The sequence below is a fragment of the Monodon monoceros genome, unplaced genomic scaffold, assembly GCF_005190385.1.
Source record: "Monodon monoceros isolate NGI ecotype Baffin Bay Population unplaced genomic scaffold, NGI_Narwhal_1 Super_Scaffold_20, whole genome shotgun sequence".
NCBI classification, from domain to species: Eukaryota; Metazoa; Chordata; class Mammalia; order Artiodactyla; family Monodontidae; genus Monodon; species Monodon monoceros.
This window is the reverse complement of record NW_021703777.1, coordinates 68,025,418-68,039,074: the sequence shown is the minus strand read 5'-3', so window position 1 is coordinate 68,039,074 and position 13,657 is coordinate 68,025,418. Positions and strand designations below refer to the sequence as shown.

The following is a 13,657-nucleotide window of genomic DNA, read 5'->3' as shown; positions in this document are numbered from 1 at the left end:
AAGTGCCAGAAATTCTATCATTTGTGGGGACATGAGGGAGTTTTTTAAATAAGTGAGGAGTAAATGACTAGAAGAAAAAGTCATGGCTGCTTCCGCTAAAATTTGTTATGCCAGTATTTTAAGTTTTAGGTTGGCTTGTTAGTCTATACACCATGCTCGTGTCCATACTATTAACACTATGTCTCAAGTACCTACTATTGGCAAGGATAAATGAAAGAATATACAACTTTTTTACTCAATGTGTCAGAAAATAAATATAGAGAAAACTAAATTAAAAAAATTACTTCAATAGAAAATGCCTAACAGTAAGCTCTGTGTGTTGCCTGAAACACTTCTAGATACAGAAAACCATATTCTCAAATGTACAATATTACACTACTCTGAAGATGCACTCTAAGGGCTTTTAAAATTTCATTTAAAATATTTTCAGGTGTATTTATTTCAAATTCAGAATTGAGACATCATACGTCATTTATATTTGGTATCTTAATGGCACTAACTTGTCCACTGAAAAATGCCTTTCCTTCTTAGACCATTACTGCATCTTGAATAAATCCTTTCTTTGGTATGAAGGCTTTTCAGTTTTCTATTTAATGCCATTTATGCAATGCAAATGAGTTTTTCTCTGCTGCATCTGCTGCAGTTTTTCCAGCATCATGTTTACTTTGTATAACAAGATTGACTATCTTAAATAATCTTCGAAAAAGTGCCAGTATTGAAGTGATAGTTTCCGTGAAAAGAAAAAAGCGTTTATTGTTAAACAAAGGAGAGATTCTCAAAGAAAACAGAGAGCTGACACCTTTCGTAAGATTGAACAGAACAAACAAGATTGAACTTCTCATTCCACAAAATTACGGCCATCAATAAAATTAGAGGGTTTGGCATTCATATTAGCCACCATTCTTCTCTTTTCTTTCACTTGATACAGTCTGTGGGGAGAAGGCATATTATTCAGTCATACATATTTGTATCAGGTGAGAGAACTGCATTTCTATGCAAGAGAATGAAAAGGCAAAACTGCCCAGAATGGACAAAGATGAAGGTGCCAGAAAGGGCAAAGGTTTCTGAAAAGGTCAGGCTATGGAACACACTCACAAAAGAGAGAAGCTGCTTAGCTGTGTCCATGAATTTATCCTGAACCTGCCCTGAATGCCTTGTGGGCCTAGGGAGATGATTTGACCTTCCCTCTTTTCAATTATTCTGGGAGAGCTAATGCTTCTGCTTGACATATAAGATACAACCTCAGTGACCTAAAGAACAGCCAAACGCACAGAGGCTTTTCTGAAATATTTTATGTACACAGAAAGTGCCCACATGTAGCAATCGAGTTACATCATCTTCTTCAAATTTATTTTAGAAAGAAACTTTCCTTCCATTATTAGAGAGTAGAAAGGTAATTAGAGATCCAGCTTTTTTTTTACCTATTCTCCGTTGCCATTTGCAACAGGTTGATCACTACTTTAACAAATATAATCTATCCTTAACATTTCATTCTTAGTTGAAAAAAAAGCCATTTATTTAGCATTTTTAATGGGTTAGCACTTGAAAAAGAAGGTAAATGACATAGTCCTGACCTTCAAGGAGCTCCCAGTCTACTTTTTCACATTGATAAAAACGCAGGGTGTTCTTTATTAGCAGTAAAGCAAATGACAATTAAACACAATGATTAAGATATGATATTTGAGAGTACAATAAGGCTAGCCAATTGATTACTTGAGGGAAATCAGTATGTTTTTTATTTCTGCATCTTATTGGGAAAGTATTAAGCATCCCATCATATGAGAAGAAAGTATACAATTAAGTTGTGCTGCTGCCTATCCCTGATTTTATTGACCCAAAACATGTACCTTCATCCCCATACTTACAGCTGCCAAATTTCAGAGGACATGAGTGGGCATCCATTGGAAAATCCTCCAAGTGCATTGGACACTCAGCTTGAACTGTAAGCCTAAAAGTCAAAATTCCACTCTTTGTTTACGTAAATTTGCAAGTCAAGATAAATCACTGCTTATTGTGGTCAACAGAATTAATGATGAGGTAGGACCCTCAATAGGGCATCTGATTAGGTTAATTCACATTTATATATGCTTTTGTTCTTTCACATTTAGGTGATCCTTCAGAAGACATTTGCACCTACAAAATCTGAGCTCAAGTAACAATATTTATTTAAAAATATACTTTAAGCATTTTGTACTATATGGTTAGTTAAGAAGAAGTTATGTACACATTTTTGAAGGTTATTTTCCCATTAACTTCAGTATTAACATTTGAAATCTTGAAGAAAAAAATGAAAAACAAACCTCTGTCATAAAAAGAATGCTATTTTCTCCCAACATTCCATCAATAACCATATAGCAAAATTGATATAGGAATTCAATAATGCCTCAGAGAAGCACCCTTCAAAATTATGTAAATTGTAAATGAATATCATATACTGTATATAGATACATATATATAAATATAAATATAGACATAGTTACATATATAGATATATCTCCTAGAAATATCTTGTTGAGACTGGACTATTCAAATTACAGACACAGGTTATGAATGTTAAAGAAATAGTTTTTTTGTATATACGTAATCACATTAAAGAGTAATCATAGCAAATTTGTTTTAAAGAAAATTATCAACTATTCCATTTCAGACAAAGGTAAATTATATAAAATAGGGACTAAAGTGAACTTACAGAAGAATCTCTGACAATGAGCAAAACAAATATAACCAACAATTTAATTATAGCTTATATACTTCCAAGAGAGTATGTAAGTAGAACCCTACACAATATTTTTCCAAACCCCAAATTTCCAATCATTGTCTTAATTCACAGGACTAATTAGCGTGTAAAATCAAGGGGGATAAGGCATCTATATTGCAAGATTCAGAGAGAGAAGCAGAAAGAATAGCTAACTTCCATTTTAGGCAATGGTCATTTAGCAATGAGAACTTAAAGAGTTTTTTTCTTTAAAGATCAAGACTGTATTATTGTCCCTTCTTAAATAGCTTTCACAATTGAAATCCAACACTTAACATTTCATATGAAATAATACATCAAATGCTTCGAATACACATCTGTCTATATACAATGCTGATGAAAGTTATCTATGTTTTAAAGTCTTTATCAAACATTTACCTTTTAGATTATACACCATTTTATTAGATTTGTGATTGTTTTCTTTGTTACGTAATATAAGTAACTTATTTTAAAAAGATTAATTCATGAGAAGAGTTCAAATGGAACAGTGATTAGAGTCAACAACTGTATATTTCTTTCGATAATTTTTTAAGATTGAATCATCTGAACTTGATGTCACATGACATCTCTGAGGTTATAAAAGTATTTTTCTCCCTTCATAAGAAGGATTAAAATATTAAATTAAGTGAAACTTGCTTAAAAATCACTTAAGAATTTGATGGGATATTTCATGAGATATTAAAAATAAAATTATGTGCTTGTATAAAGAAAAATTTAAATCATACTATTAAAGTTGTATGTAACTAAAATATAGTATGAAAAGTAAACTGCCAAAAAAAATCAATTCTTAACAGCTAAGGCAATTTTTAAGCCTTAACACACTAAGATGAGTGTCAAACTCATAACCTTTATTTTTTAAATATCAAAGCATTTATAAAGCATATTCTGGTTACCTCAATAATCTGTTATGAAAATGTTCAACTTGCTAATACTTGACAGCTAAGTTGGCTGGTTGGTTAATACACAGATTCCTCAGTATTTAATGGCAACATATCAAACCTGAACACATACCTCATTGTGTATAGCAGAGTCCCATCATCCTGGATTCGAAGAAGCTTGTTTGGCATTGTCATATTATGTGCTACTGATTTTTTCCCGTTGTGGAAGAAGGTATCTGGCGTCCAGATTTTGCTGGCCATTAAATTGTTAAGTCGAAGGATGTTCATAGGACCTTTAAATTTTAACCGTTCATCTTTCCATTTTTGTCGAAAGAAAACATCTATTGTATATTCCTGAAATATAAAATAGAATTATTTTGAAAATAATAAATGTTTTAGATACAAAGACACTATAAAATTTCAACAAAAATAATAATATAAATAGTTTAAAAAGAGAGAAAGCTATTTTGAGAAGTGAATTTTGAAAGATCATTCCTTTATCTTATCAATAAATGTTGCCACTTACAATGGGATAAAGCATGTGTATTTGCACAGTTAGCTACATATTATTATGAAAAGAAAATAATAAATTTACTTTCTCTGGTGTCTTTCAGTTGAACAAGGTCTTAGGCAAACTGCTTTACTACATTGTATAGTTTAGAACCACTCATAAACGGGGCATGCTTTGGCCGGGTCTGGGTGGATTGTCCCAAATCATTCATCTCAAGAATGAGTAAGGAGGAAAGCAGGCAGCCTGATTCTCAGTAGAAAAAAAAGAAGAAAGGAAAAGAAACAACTATTAAATACACACACTGTGGGATCTATATGACATCTCCTGTTGCCAAAGAAACTACAAAAAAAAATCTTATTGCTTTCTTAATCCTAAAAAAATGGTGAGATGTCATACTGTTAACAAGAATGTATTGGGGAAGATGATTTCAATAAAGTTTATTTAATGAAATTGTAATAAAATACTTTGAAAAGGTATTAGAATACTTAAAATATGAATATTTTGCCAACAAACACCCTCAGGTTAAAATGTACTTTTAAATATTCATACAGACCAGCTAGTGATCAATTCCCCTATTATCATCCTCCAATACGTTAGAAGTTGTTTTATTCAATCTCTCTGTCTCTCACCCTCTCTCTCTCTTTTCTCGTTCCCCACCTCCCCTCTTTTTTCATTTTCTCTCTGTCTTTCTTAGGATAAGAGGATGTATACATTTTAGATGAAATGTACAATTCACAATTATGATCGATACTGACAATTTTTCGATATTAAAAATTTTGGTCAGTGTATGTTTGTGCAGACACTTCCATGATAAATAACTAAAATGTTCATTTATGCACCTGAGATTGGAAATTCAGAAACTGTCCTTTGTGCATAAAGCCATAACCATCACATGTTTGAAAATAAACAACTTAGCAACTGGCAATTTCACTCAACTAAAATTATGTGTTTAAAAAAGGACATTAAAAAGGCCACATACTTAGGACAATAACAAATCATTTATACCAACCTTACTCAAGTAAATGAAAGTAAATGATTCCCAGCGATCCCTCAAAAGTTGAATGGATGAAGATAACAAGAAATGGCCACAGGTAATGACATATGGACAGGAAGTAAAGAGTGGCTCTGGGCTCCTAACCCTTAGAAGAAAATATCGTCATCTAATCCACCCTCACTCTCTGTGGTTTAGTCATTGTTTTTAAGTTCAATTCTATATAAGTGTAACTCAATTTTTAAAAAGAAGCTGGATTAAGAGATGAGTTTTTGCTATCTGACAAATTTTTATGCAAATGTTTCTTCCAACTGTGGTTCTCCCAAATCCAAGCCTGATGTGAACACATTGGACATTTGCTTGTTCAGGCACACTGAATATATTTTACAACTTTCTGTAAAACTTCAAATTCAATTTTTCCATTTCTATAAAATTATGAGATGTTTTATCTGTTTTCAGAAGCTCTTGCTATAGCAGCAAATATTTCCTACAGATCCATCACATAGGGAATACTCAAGGTTTCCAAACAGTAAATTACAGGTGAGCTCTTTTTAAAAAGTATTTTTAAGAATACTGTTTTTGAACCTTCGCAGTGTCCCAGGTATGCTCTGCCAACCTCTGCAGAGTGACCTATGCCTTTTTCTTCCTCTCTCCGCAACCAGGTACATTCATGTTATGCTCTGGGCAATTTTAGCAATCCGCATCCTCGCTATTCATCAGATAAAGCAAGTTCCCTACTTGTCTGGGCCAAGAACTGTACTCACAGCCATGCTCCCAGTCCCTTGAACATCTGGAAGAAACAGTCAGCTGTCTGTATCTTTACTACTCATAATACAGCTTTCTATTACTAAAGATCGTATACTGCAATTATACCTTTGTTCCTCTGCCTTCTGCTAGAACTTCTAGCAGATCTTCATAAAAGGCACTATGGCTTTCATTGTGCATTATTTTACTTTGTCTTCAGAGACATAAGAGAGTGTAAAGAATACTACAAACACTTTGTAACCATCACCAGCAAGAATCACAAATATTATTGAAGCATTCTCTCTCCTGTGTATCCCTCCTCAATCACATTCCCCTACTCTATGAGGAAATACTCATCTTGAATTTGGTGTTTATCATTCCCATACATGGGCTTATGTATTTACTATATAAATGTATGTGTTCTGTGTCACATTTTTAACATTTCTATAAATGAGATCATACTGTGTATACTTTTCTGACAGATTTTTTTTAGTTACATTGTTGAGATTTATTCATAGCAATATATCTAGTACTTTGGTTCATTTTCATTGCTACCTAGCATTACCTTGTAAGAACGTTTTACAGTATTCCTCCTTTTTCCATGTTCTTTAATATTTTTTCTATTTCCTTTGTCACTATTGTAAGCAATACTGTTATGAACATTATCAAACAATGCTTTAAGGTGTAAGAGTTACTTTAGACCAGAGGTCGGCAAACTTTTTCCATCAGGGGCCAGTTAGTAAGTGTTCTAGGCTTTGCTGGCCATACGGTCGGTATCACAACTACTCAGCTCTGCTATTGTAGTCTGACACAGATAACACTTCAATGAGTCAGAGTGTCTATACTGCAATAAATCTGTGTTTACAAGGAAAGGCGGTCAACAGGATTTTGCCCGTGGATCATGGTATATCCATCACTGTTCTAGAGTAAATGGAAAAGTGGGGATACAACATTTATTATATGTGCAATCAATAACAAGATATTGTCAAAATGAAATTGTAAGAGGTGTATACATTGCAATAAATAACAAGATACTGTCAAATCTTCAAAAATAACAAGATATTGTCAAGTTGAAATCCTAAGAGATGTATACATTTATATCCCCACTAGGTTCTCTACAACTTGGTATAGACAGAATATTTCATTTTAACCATTATGGTTGTTGTGAAATGGTTCACAGTGCTGCCATTTGGCTTTTTCTATTAACTAGTAAAATTTAACACATTTTCATATGTTTATTAAATGCTCTACTTTTTTATGGATTGTTTGCTCACGTCATTTACTCAGTTTCCTTTTAGGTTGTCCTTTTCTTATTGAGTTATAGAAATTCTTCATATTTTCTATATACAAATATTTTAGAAAAATACAGAACTCACTAAGAATTATAATAAAGATCATAAAGGTATACAAAAGATCATAAATATACCCCTGTATGTTTCTCTTAAACATGTCAAAGTTCTGCTTTTAACATTTAGGTCCTGGAATTACTGTGTATCATATGGGACACAGATCCAAATTTTTTTTTCAAATGGAAAACAACTTTCTGGTACCATTTATTGACTGGCCTATCTTTCCCCACAGCTCAGCAATGGCATTTCTTTCATGTATCTAGTGCTTATATAGGCAAGGATCTCTTTCTGTATATATTTCAGTCGAAGACATTTTATACTTCCTATTACGGCTTTTTTCTTCTTTATGTGGGAGATATTGTGAAGTATGTTTTTATGATTCCAAATATATCGGTTTCTTTTACTTATATTTTTGTCATTTATGTTTAATTTTACTGCTTTATGATAAGAGATTATGCTCTGAAGATAGCAATAATTTTCAATGTACTTAAAATAGCTTAAGAAAAATTTTTGTTGAACCTGACCATTTCCATCTTTTAATGGTAAGACAATTCAGTCCATTTGCATTTAATGTGATTACTAATATATTGGATATGTCCCCAGGCTATTGTTTTTAGCAGTGACAAAATGATGAGGATAGATGGGATAACTTATTTGGATGTTTCATGATTAACTGATTAAAATAAATAAGAACTCTAGAAAATTATGGAAGAGGAATCATAAAAGAACACAGATACATGCACACATACACAATGAGTAGAGGGAGAGAAAAGTATCAAACTAAGAGAAAAGAAATTTTAAAAAGTATATAGAGATTAACAGTGTCAGATAGTGGTGAAAGATCTTGAACGCTTAGTAGAAAAAAAGAGTTCAGAAACCAAAATGCAATGGGTTGAGGAGTGAACAGAGCATACAAGTGGGAAAAAGTAAAGTATAATGTACTCTTTGCCACTCCTGATTTTGTAAAAGCCATTAAGGGAAATCAGAGTTTAACCAGTAAAATCTAGAGGCTAACTTATACCATTTAGCTATTGCCGTGTTAAAAGACACCTAAAATGCAGTAGTTTAAAATAGCAACCATTTATTATTAGCTCATAAGACTGAAGGTCAGCTGATCTCACCTGGGCTCAGTTGATCTCAGCTGTTCTTGCTCATGCATCTGTGGGTTAGGCGGCCATTGGCTGATCTGAGCTGTTATTGTGTAGAGACACTGGGGCAACTCAGCTCTGCTCCAAGTGTCTCTCATCCTACTCCAGGGACCACTGGTCTACCCTGCACTTACATTTCTCATGATGATGGCAGAAGTACAAAAGAACAACCCCCAGTGCACAAGCCCATTTCAAGCCATTGCTTGTGTGATGTCTGTTAACAACCCATTGGCCAGAGAAAGTCACATAACTGAGTTGAGTGACAAATACTTTAGCAGGTCACCTCACTCTCAATGGGAGGGCATTATGAAGTTAATGAAAAAACATGTTGATATTGAAAGAGGTGAAGAATGGGTGCCATCATTGCAGCCTATCACACTAGCCCTCTGTGAGAGAAAAATAAAAGATTTTTGTGAATGAAATGAGATGTTTGAGAACATCTGAAACTTCATCATGTGACTCCAATGAAAGTTACATGGGTCTAATATCGGGGGGCAGGTTGGTTATAAGTTAGTAAGTATAACTGCAATCAACTGTATTGTACCTCAATTAAGTGTGAGCCCGTGAGCAGAAGCAAGATTATCAGCTTAGAAAAGTAGCTTACAAAGTGGGGTATGTACATCCATTTGGGTGTAGGAAGAAAATATTAGAATCTTTATGTTTATATAGAATTCTTATCTAAATATAAGAAGTAAATTAAGCTTTACTAATAATATATGGAATGATATTGGCACTCTCACTATGTCCATAAGTAGTAGATGATGGTCATGCATGAAAGGCATGCTATGGGAAGAGAAGAAGCCACAACAGGGAATGGTCAAGTGATGCTGAATTCATTTGCATTCAGTGTACTGTGGTTTGTACTCAGGTGAATTTTCAAGTTATAATAACTAGTTTTGATTAAACTAACTCTAGTGAAAATAGCCAATTGGCTTAAAAATTATTGCTAAATGACACCATGGATCGAAGAAAACACTAATAATTACACAAGCACAAGTGAAAAATAAGAAAAGGGGATATCACTTCTATGCCTAATATGAGTTCTTCATTAGCCACATAAAGAATGATGAACTAATAAACTCTACAAAGAAATATGCAAAAGCAAATTCATAATTTTCAATAAGGCTACTTAAAATATGGGTTTATACCCACTACATTTAATGATGAGCTTCATCTGAAGCACATGTTGTGCCATGAAATACTGGTTAATGATAGCATAAGGACTATAAATAGTAAGTTGTTTTGAAAGTAAGTTGTAAATAGTAAGTTGTTTTGAAAACCAAGTATCCAGAACATGAAGATGAACAGCTAAACTTGGTAGATGGGTTTTTTAAAAATTGGCATGATGGTTCAGTAATCTGTAGCCAATGATGCGCTTCTTAAATTTGCATATCTTTTTCATCCATGGCAATTATTAAGACAATTATTAAAATAATATAAATTTAGAATCAGACTTTTTTTTTTTGCGGTATGCGGGCCTCTCACTGTTGTGGCCTCTCCCGTTGCGGAGCACAGGCTCCGGACATGCAGGCTCAGCGGCCATGGCTCATGGGCCCAGCCGCTCTGCGGTAGAATCAGACTTTTGATTGCTATATTATAAAATATTAAAGAAACATATTTAGAAATAATAAAGCACAATTTAAACATATTAAATGCTAAAATATTCTCAGGAATAGAAATCTTAAGTATGAGTAAAAATAAATCTATTTTAATAATGACACAATAATTATTCCTGAAAATAATATGTATTTTAACTTTATCTCATTCCAATTTCTGCTTTTGTGCTTCTCAGAATACTCAATATATTAGTACAAAAGCATATAGATACAGATATGTAGATACATAAACAAATAAATACAGCTGATTCACTAGTTTTTATGGTTTTGCTTTCAAGATTAAAATAACAGGGAAAGGAGACATTTCAATCAAATAATATTCAGGTTATATCCGCTAAGTTACTACAGGATTTCCAGACAGATTATTTGCATGTGATTCTTTTAAATGCATATATAACACACATTCTCAGTACTTGAAAAGAATATTTTTGAAAGGTTTCTTAAAATAAAACTCAAGTCTGTCATGAGTATATACTAATATAGTAGTTATTTGATTTGTGTGTTACAAGAAAATTGCCAGAAAGTACAAAACAATGCAACTTCTTCATACAAATAAGACCTAGTCCCTTGAACCAAGGTTCTAAAAGAAATAAATAATACCAAGATCAACTACAAAATCGCTCAGAGAATACACAAACAACTAAGGAGCACAATTAGAAAGAAACAAAAAAAATTCATAAGGACCTATCAGCATGCAGCTATCCTCTGGCCTGTGTATAGGACACATGAGGCTGTTAACTGAGACTGAAAAGTTGAAGAATCCGTACACTTCAAAATTTGAAAAACTCTTTATGGGAAATTTAATCCAACTTCTCCTTCTTATAGATGGGATTATAGATAAATGTAGTGACTGCCCTGTTTCCAAGCTTGTAAGGGGCAGAACCCAGACAAGGATGTGATTTCCAGCCTAATGTCTTTACTACCACTAAGTGTTATTTCCATAAAATGTATTGCTAACAGAGAAATCACTCTCTGTTGCACAGTTTATTGAATAAACATGATTTCAAGGACACATTAATTTAGTGAAGACAGCATATTTTTTAGTGCCTGGCTACATTAATTATAAGTCAGTGCTTGTAGCCAATTTCTGAAGAATTAGATCTACTCACTAAAACATAACCAAATTGCAGGACTGCTCTTGGAGTGATTTCTCATTTACTTTGATTTACTGAGTGTATTTTTTTTAATTTTTAATTTAATTTAATTTAATTTTGGCCATGCTGTGCGGCCTGTGGGATCTTAGTTCCCCGACCAGGGATTGAACCAGAGCCCTCAGCAGTGAAAGCACAGAGCGCTCACCACTGGACTGCCAGGGAATTCCCTCCTGAGTGTATTTTAAAGTACCAGATTTATTTCATTATACCCTTTTGCTATTAAATGTTAGTCTCCTCTGAGTAAGTTCCTATCAGTGTGTTTCTTCAATAATGAAGAAAAATGTGGTTTATGAAGCATGTATGTAGCAACTGAAGAAATAACACCCTGAGACTATACAAGAATGGGTAAGATCTAACACTTTCAGTTGGTACTCAAAGGGGTGTGAACCAGGAATTTAGTCCAGTATTAGCATTGCAAAAATTGCAAAAGATGAAAAGCTTAAGAACAGATCAGCAGTGTCAGTAAACCCAATTAGTGCAGTTCATAAAATCTTATTATGCAAAGACGCTCACACAAACAGACAGCAGACCACCACAGCTACTGCATGTTCCGACTATTGTGCAGGTTAGATGCCTGGGCTTTCTCTTTGGAACTAGATGCCTGGCAGGTTTACAAACAAATTAGAAACTGATACTAAAGGTTCAGATTCTAACAGTAAATTATTAAAATATATCTAATCAAAATACTTAAGATGATTAATAGAATATGTTAATTGCAATTCACTTTGATACAATTTATTATTTAAAATTCACAATAACCTTATTAAATATAGAGAACTATTCCCATTTCACATATTCATTAAAAAAAAAAGAGGGCTTCCCTGGTGGCGCAGTGGTTGAGGGTCCGCCTGCCAATGCAGGGGATACAGGTTCGTGCCCCGGTCTGGGAAGATCCCACATGCCGCGAAGCAGCTGGGCCCATGAGCCATGGCCGCTGAGCCTGTGCGTCCGGAGCCTGTGCTCCGCAGCAGGAGAGGCCGCAGCAGTGAGAGGCCCGCGTACCGCAAAAAAAAATAAAAGAGAGAAAGCCAAAATTTGAACTCAAACCTTATGCTTCCCAACATCATGTTCTTTCATTGTACCATATGTAAAAACAATCCTTGGAGGTGGGACATTAAAGGGAAATTTCCTTCTTTATAGACTAAAAAATAGACACTAGTCATGTATTACGGAAAGTTGCAGGCTGAGACTGAAGTTTTGGAATCTCTGTCAAAGTCTTCTTTCCACATTTAAAACTGACTCAAACACAAGATTGAGGGATAACAGCAATAATAATAAGTTGAGTAATGTGAAATAGATGTTAAGTGCATTCAATCTTAAGTCAGATAGAATAGGGTACTGGACCTTTAGCAGGTCACTTAATCTCTCTTTATTTCAGCTGACATAGCTGTAAAATGGTGATAATTATACAACTTACTTCCTTTAAGGATGAAGTGATATAATACATGTAAAGTTCTTAGAAACAATTTGGACATCAAAGAAGGTAGCCTGGTATGAATCACCTTCAAAGTGTCCTTCTCCCCCCATTCCCCATACTCAAGAAGGTGGCCTGGCAAGAGAGGGACACCCAGAAGCAAAAGGGCACAAAGTAAAGTGCCAGGGGCAGGAGCTAAGTAGGATGCCACAAGAGGTCCATGAAAGGATAAACCAGCTGTGCATCTGGTGTTTTGGATAATAAAGAGGTCTTTGAGAAAAAATCACAAGTGTGCCCCATGAGAGGTCCTGTATTTATCTACTGGCCATTCAAATGTCATTGATTGCCAGGAGAGAACCACCAACAGAATAAGCTAAGTAAAAAGGAATTTCCCCCCCTTTTTATAATCTCCCTTTTTCTTGCTCCAACTCTGGAAGACCCAGAAAGAGGAGAAGAAGCGTAGATCATGGCCTCTCACCAACTGTGCACCCCTTACCTGTGACCACGGCTAAGAAAAGGAGAGAAGCTCTAAATGGCATACGAGATTGAAGTTAAAATTGGACTGGACTGGGCTCTTTGATGTGTGAAAGTGAACAGAAAGCTACAAGATGCACCCCAGATATTGCCATGATATGGCAAAAGAAGATCCAAAGAGTGAAGTGCTGCTGAGTTTGATCAGTTGAATTTCTAAAGCCTTGGAATGAAGCCCAAATGCTTTCTCACAGCCTCAAAAGTCCTGCAATGACCCCTCCCTCCCTACTTCTCTAGTCTCATGCTTAGCAATTCTCCATATATGTTGCCTATAGCAATAGTGATACTGCAGGGCCTCTGACGTGTCATGCTTCACCTCACTACCCAAACTCATTGATCTCCCTTGCAGTCTCTCTTCCCTGTCAACTCCTACATTTGGCAACTTTTACTCCACATTGAGAACAAGTACAAAGACCACCTTCTTCAATGTATCAACAGTATCTAGCTGCCCAGAACATAGGAAAAAAGCAATAATTAGTCCATGAATAAACGAATGAGAGGAACCACTGGAAATTAAATATAGTAACAAGGATTCTGGGCCATAACAGCTCAAATGGTGCACAAGG

At 34.5% G+C, this 13,657-nt stretch overlaps 1 protein-coding gene across 2 annotated transcripts in view; it reads right to left on the bottom strand.

The window, feature by feature from the left end:
• GABRA2 (gamma-aminobutyric acid type A receptor alpha2 subunit) overlaps window positions 1-13,657 on the bottom strand; it is a 119,356-nt gene that overhangs the window by 45,969 nt on the left and 59,730 nt on the right. For both annotated transcript variants that reach the window (XM_029235414.1, XM_029235415.1), the window contains exons 4-5: window positions 3,767-3,987; window positions 1,866-1,948 (exon numbers count right to left, since the gene is read on the bottom strand). In XM_029235414.1, coding sequence (XP_029091247.1) covers window positions 1,866-1,948; window positions 3,767-3,987 — 304 coding nt within the window. The remainder of the gene's footprint in view (window positions 1-1,865; window positions 1,949-3,766; window positions 3,988-13,657) is intronic.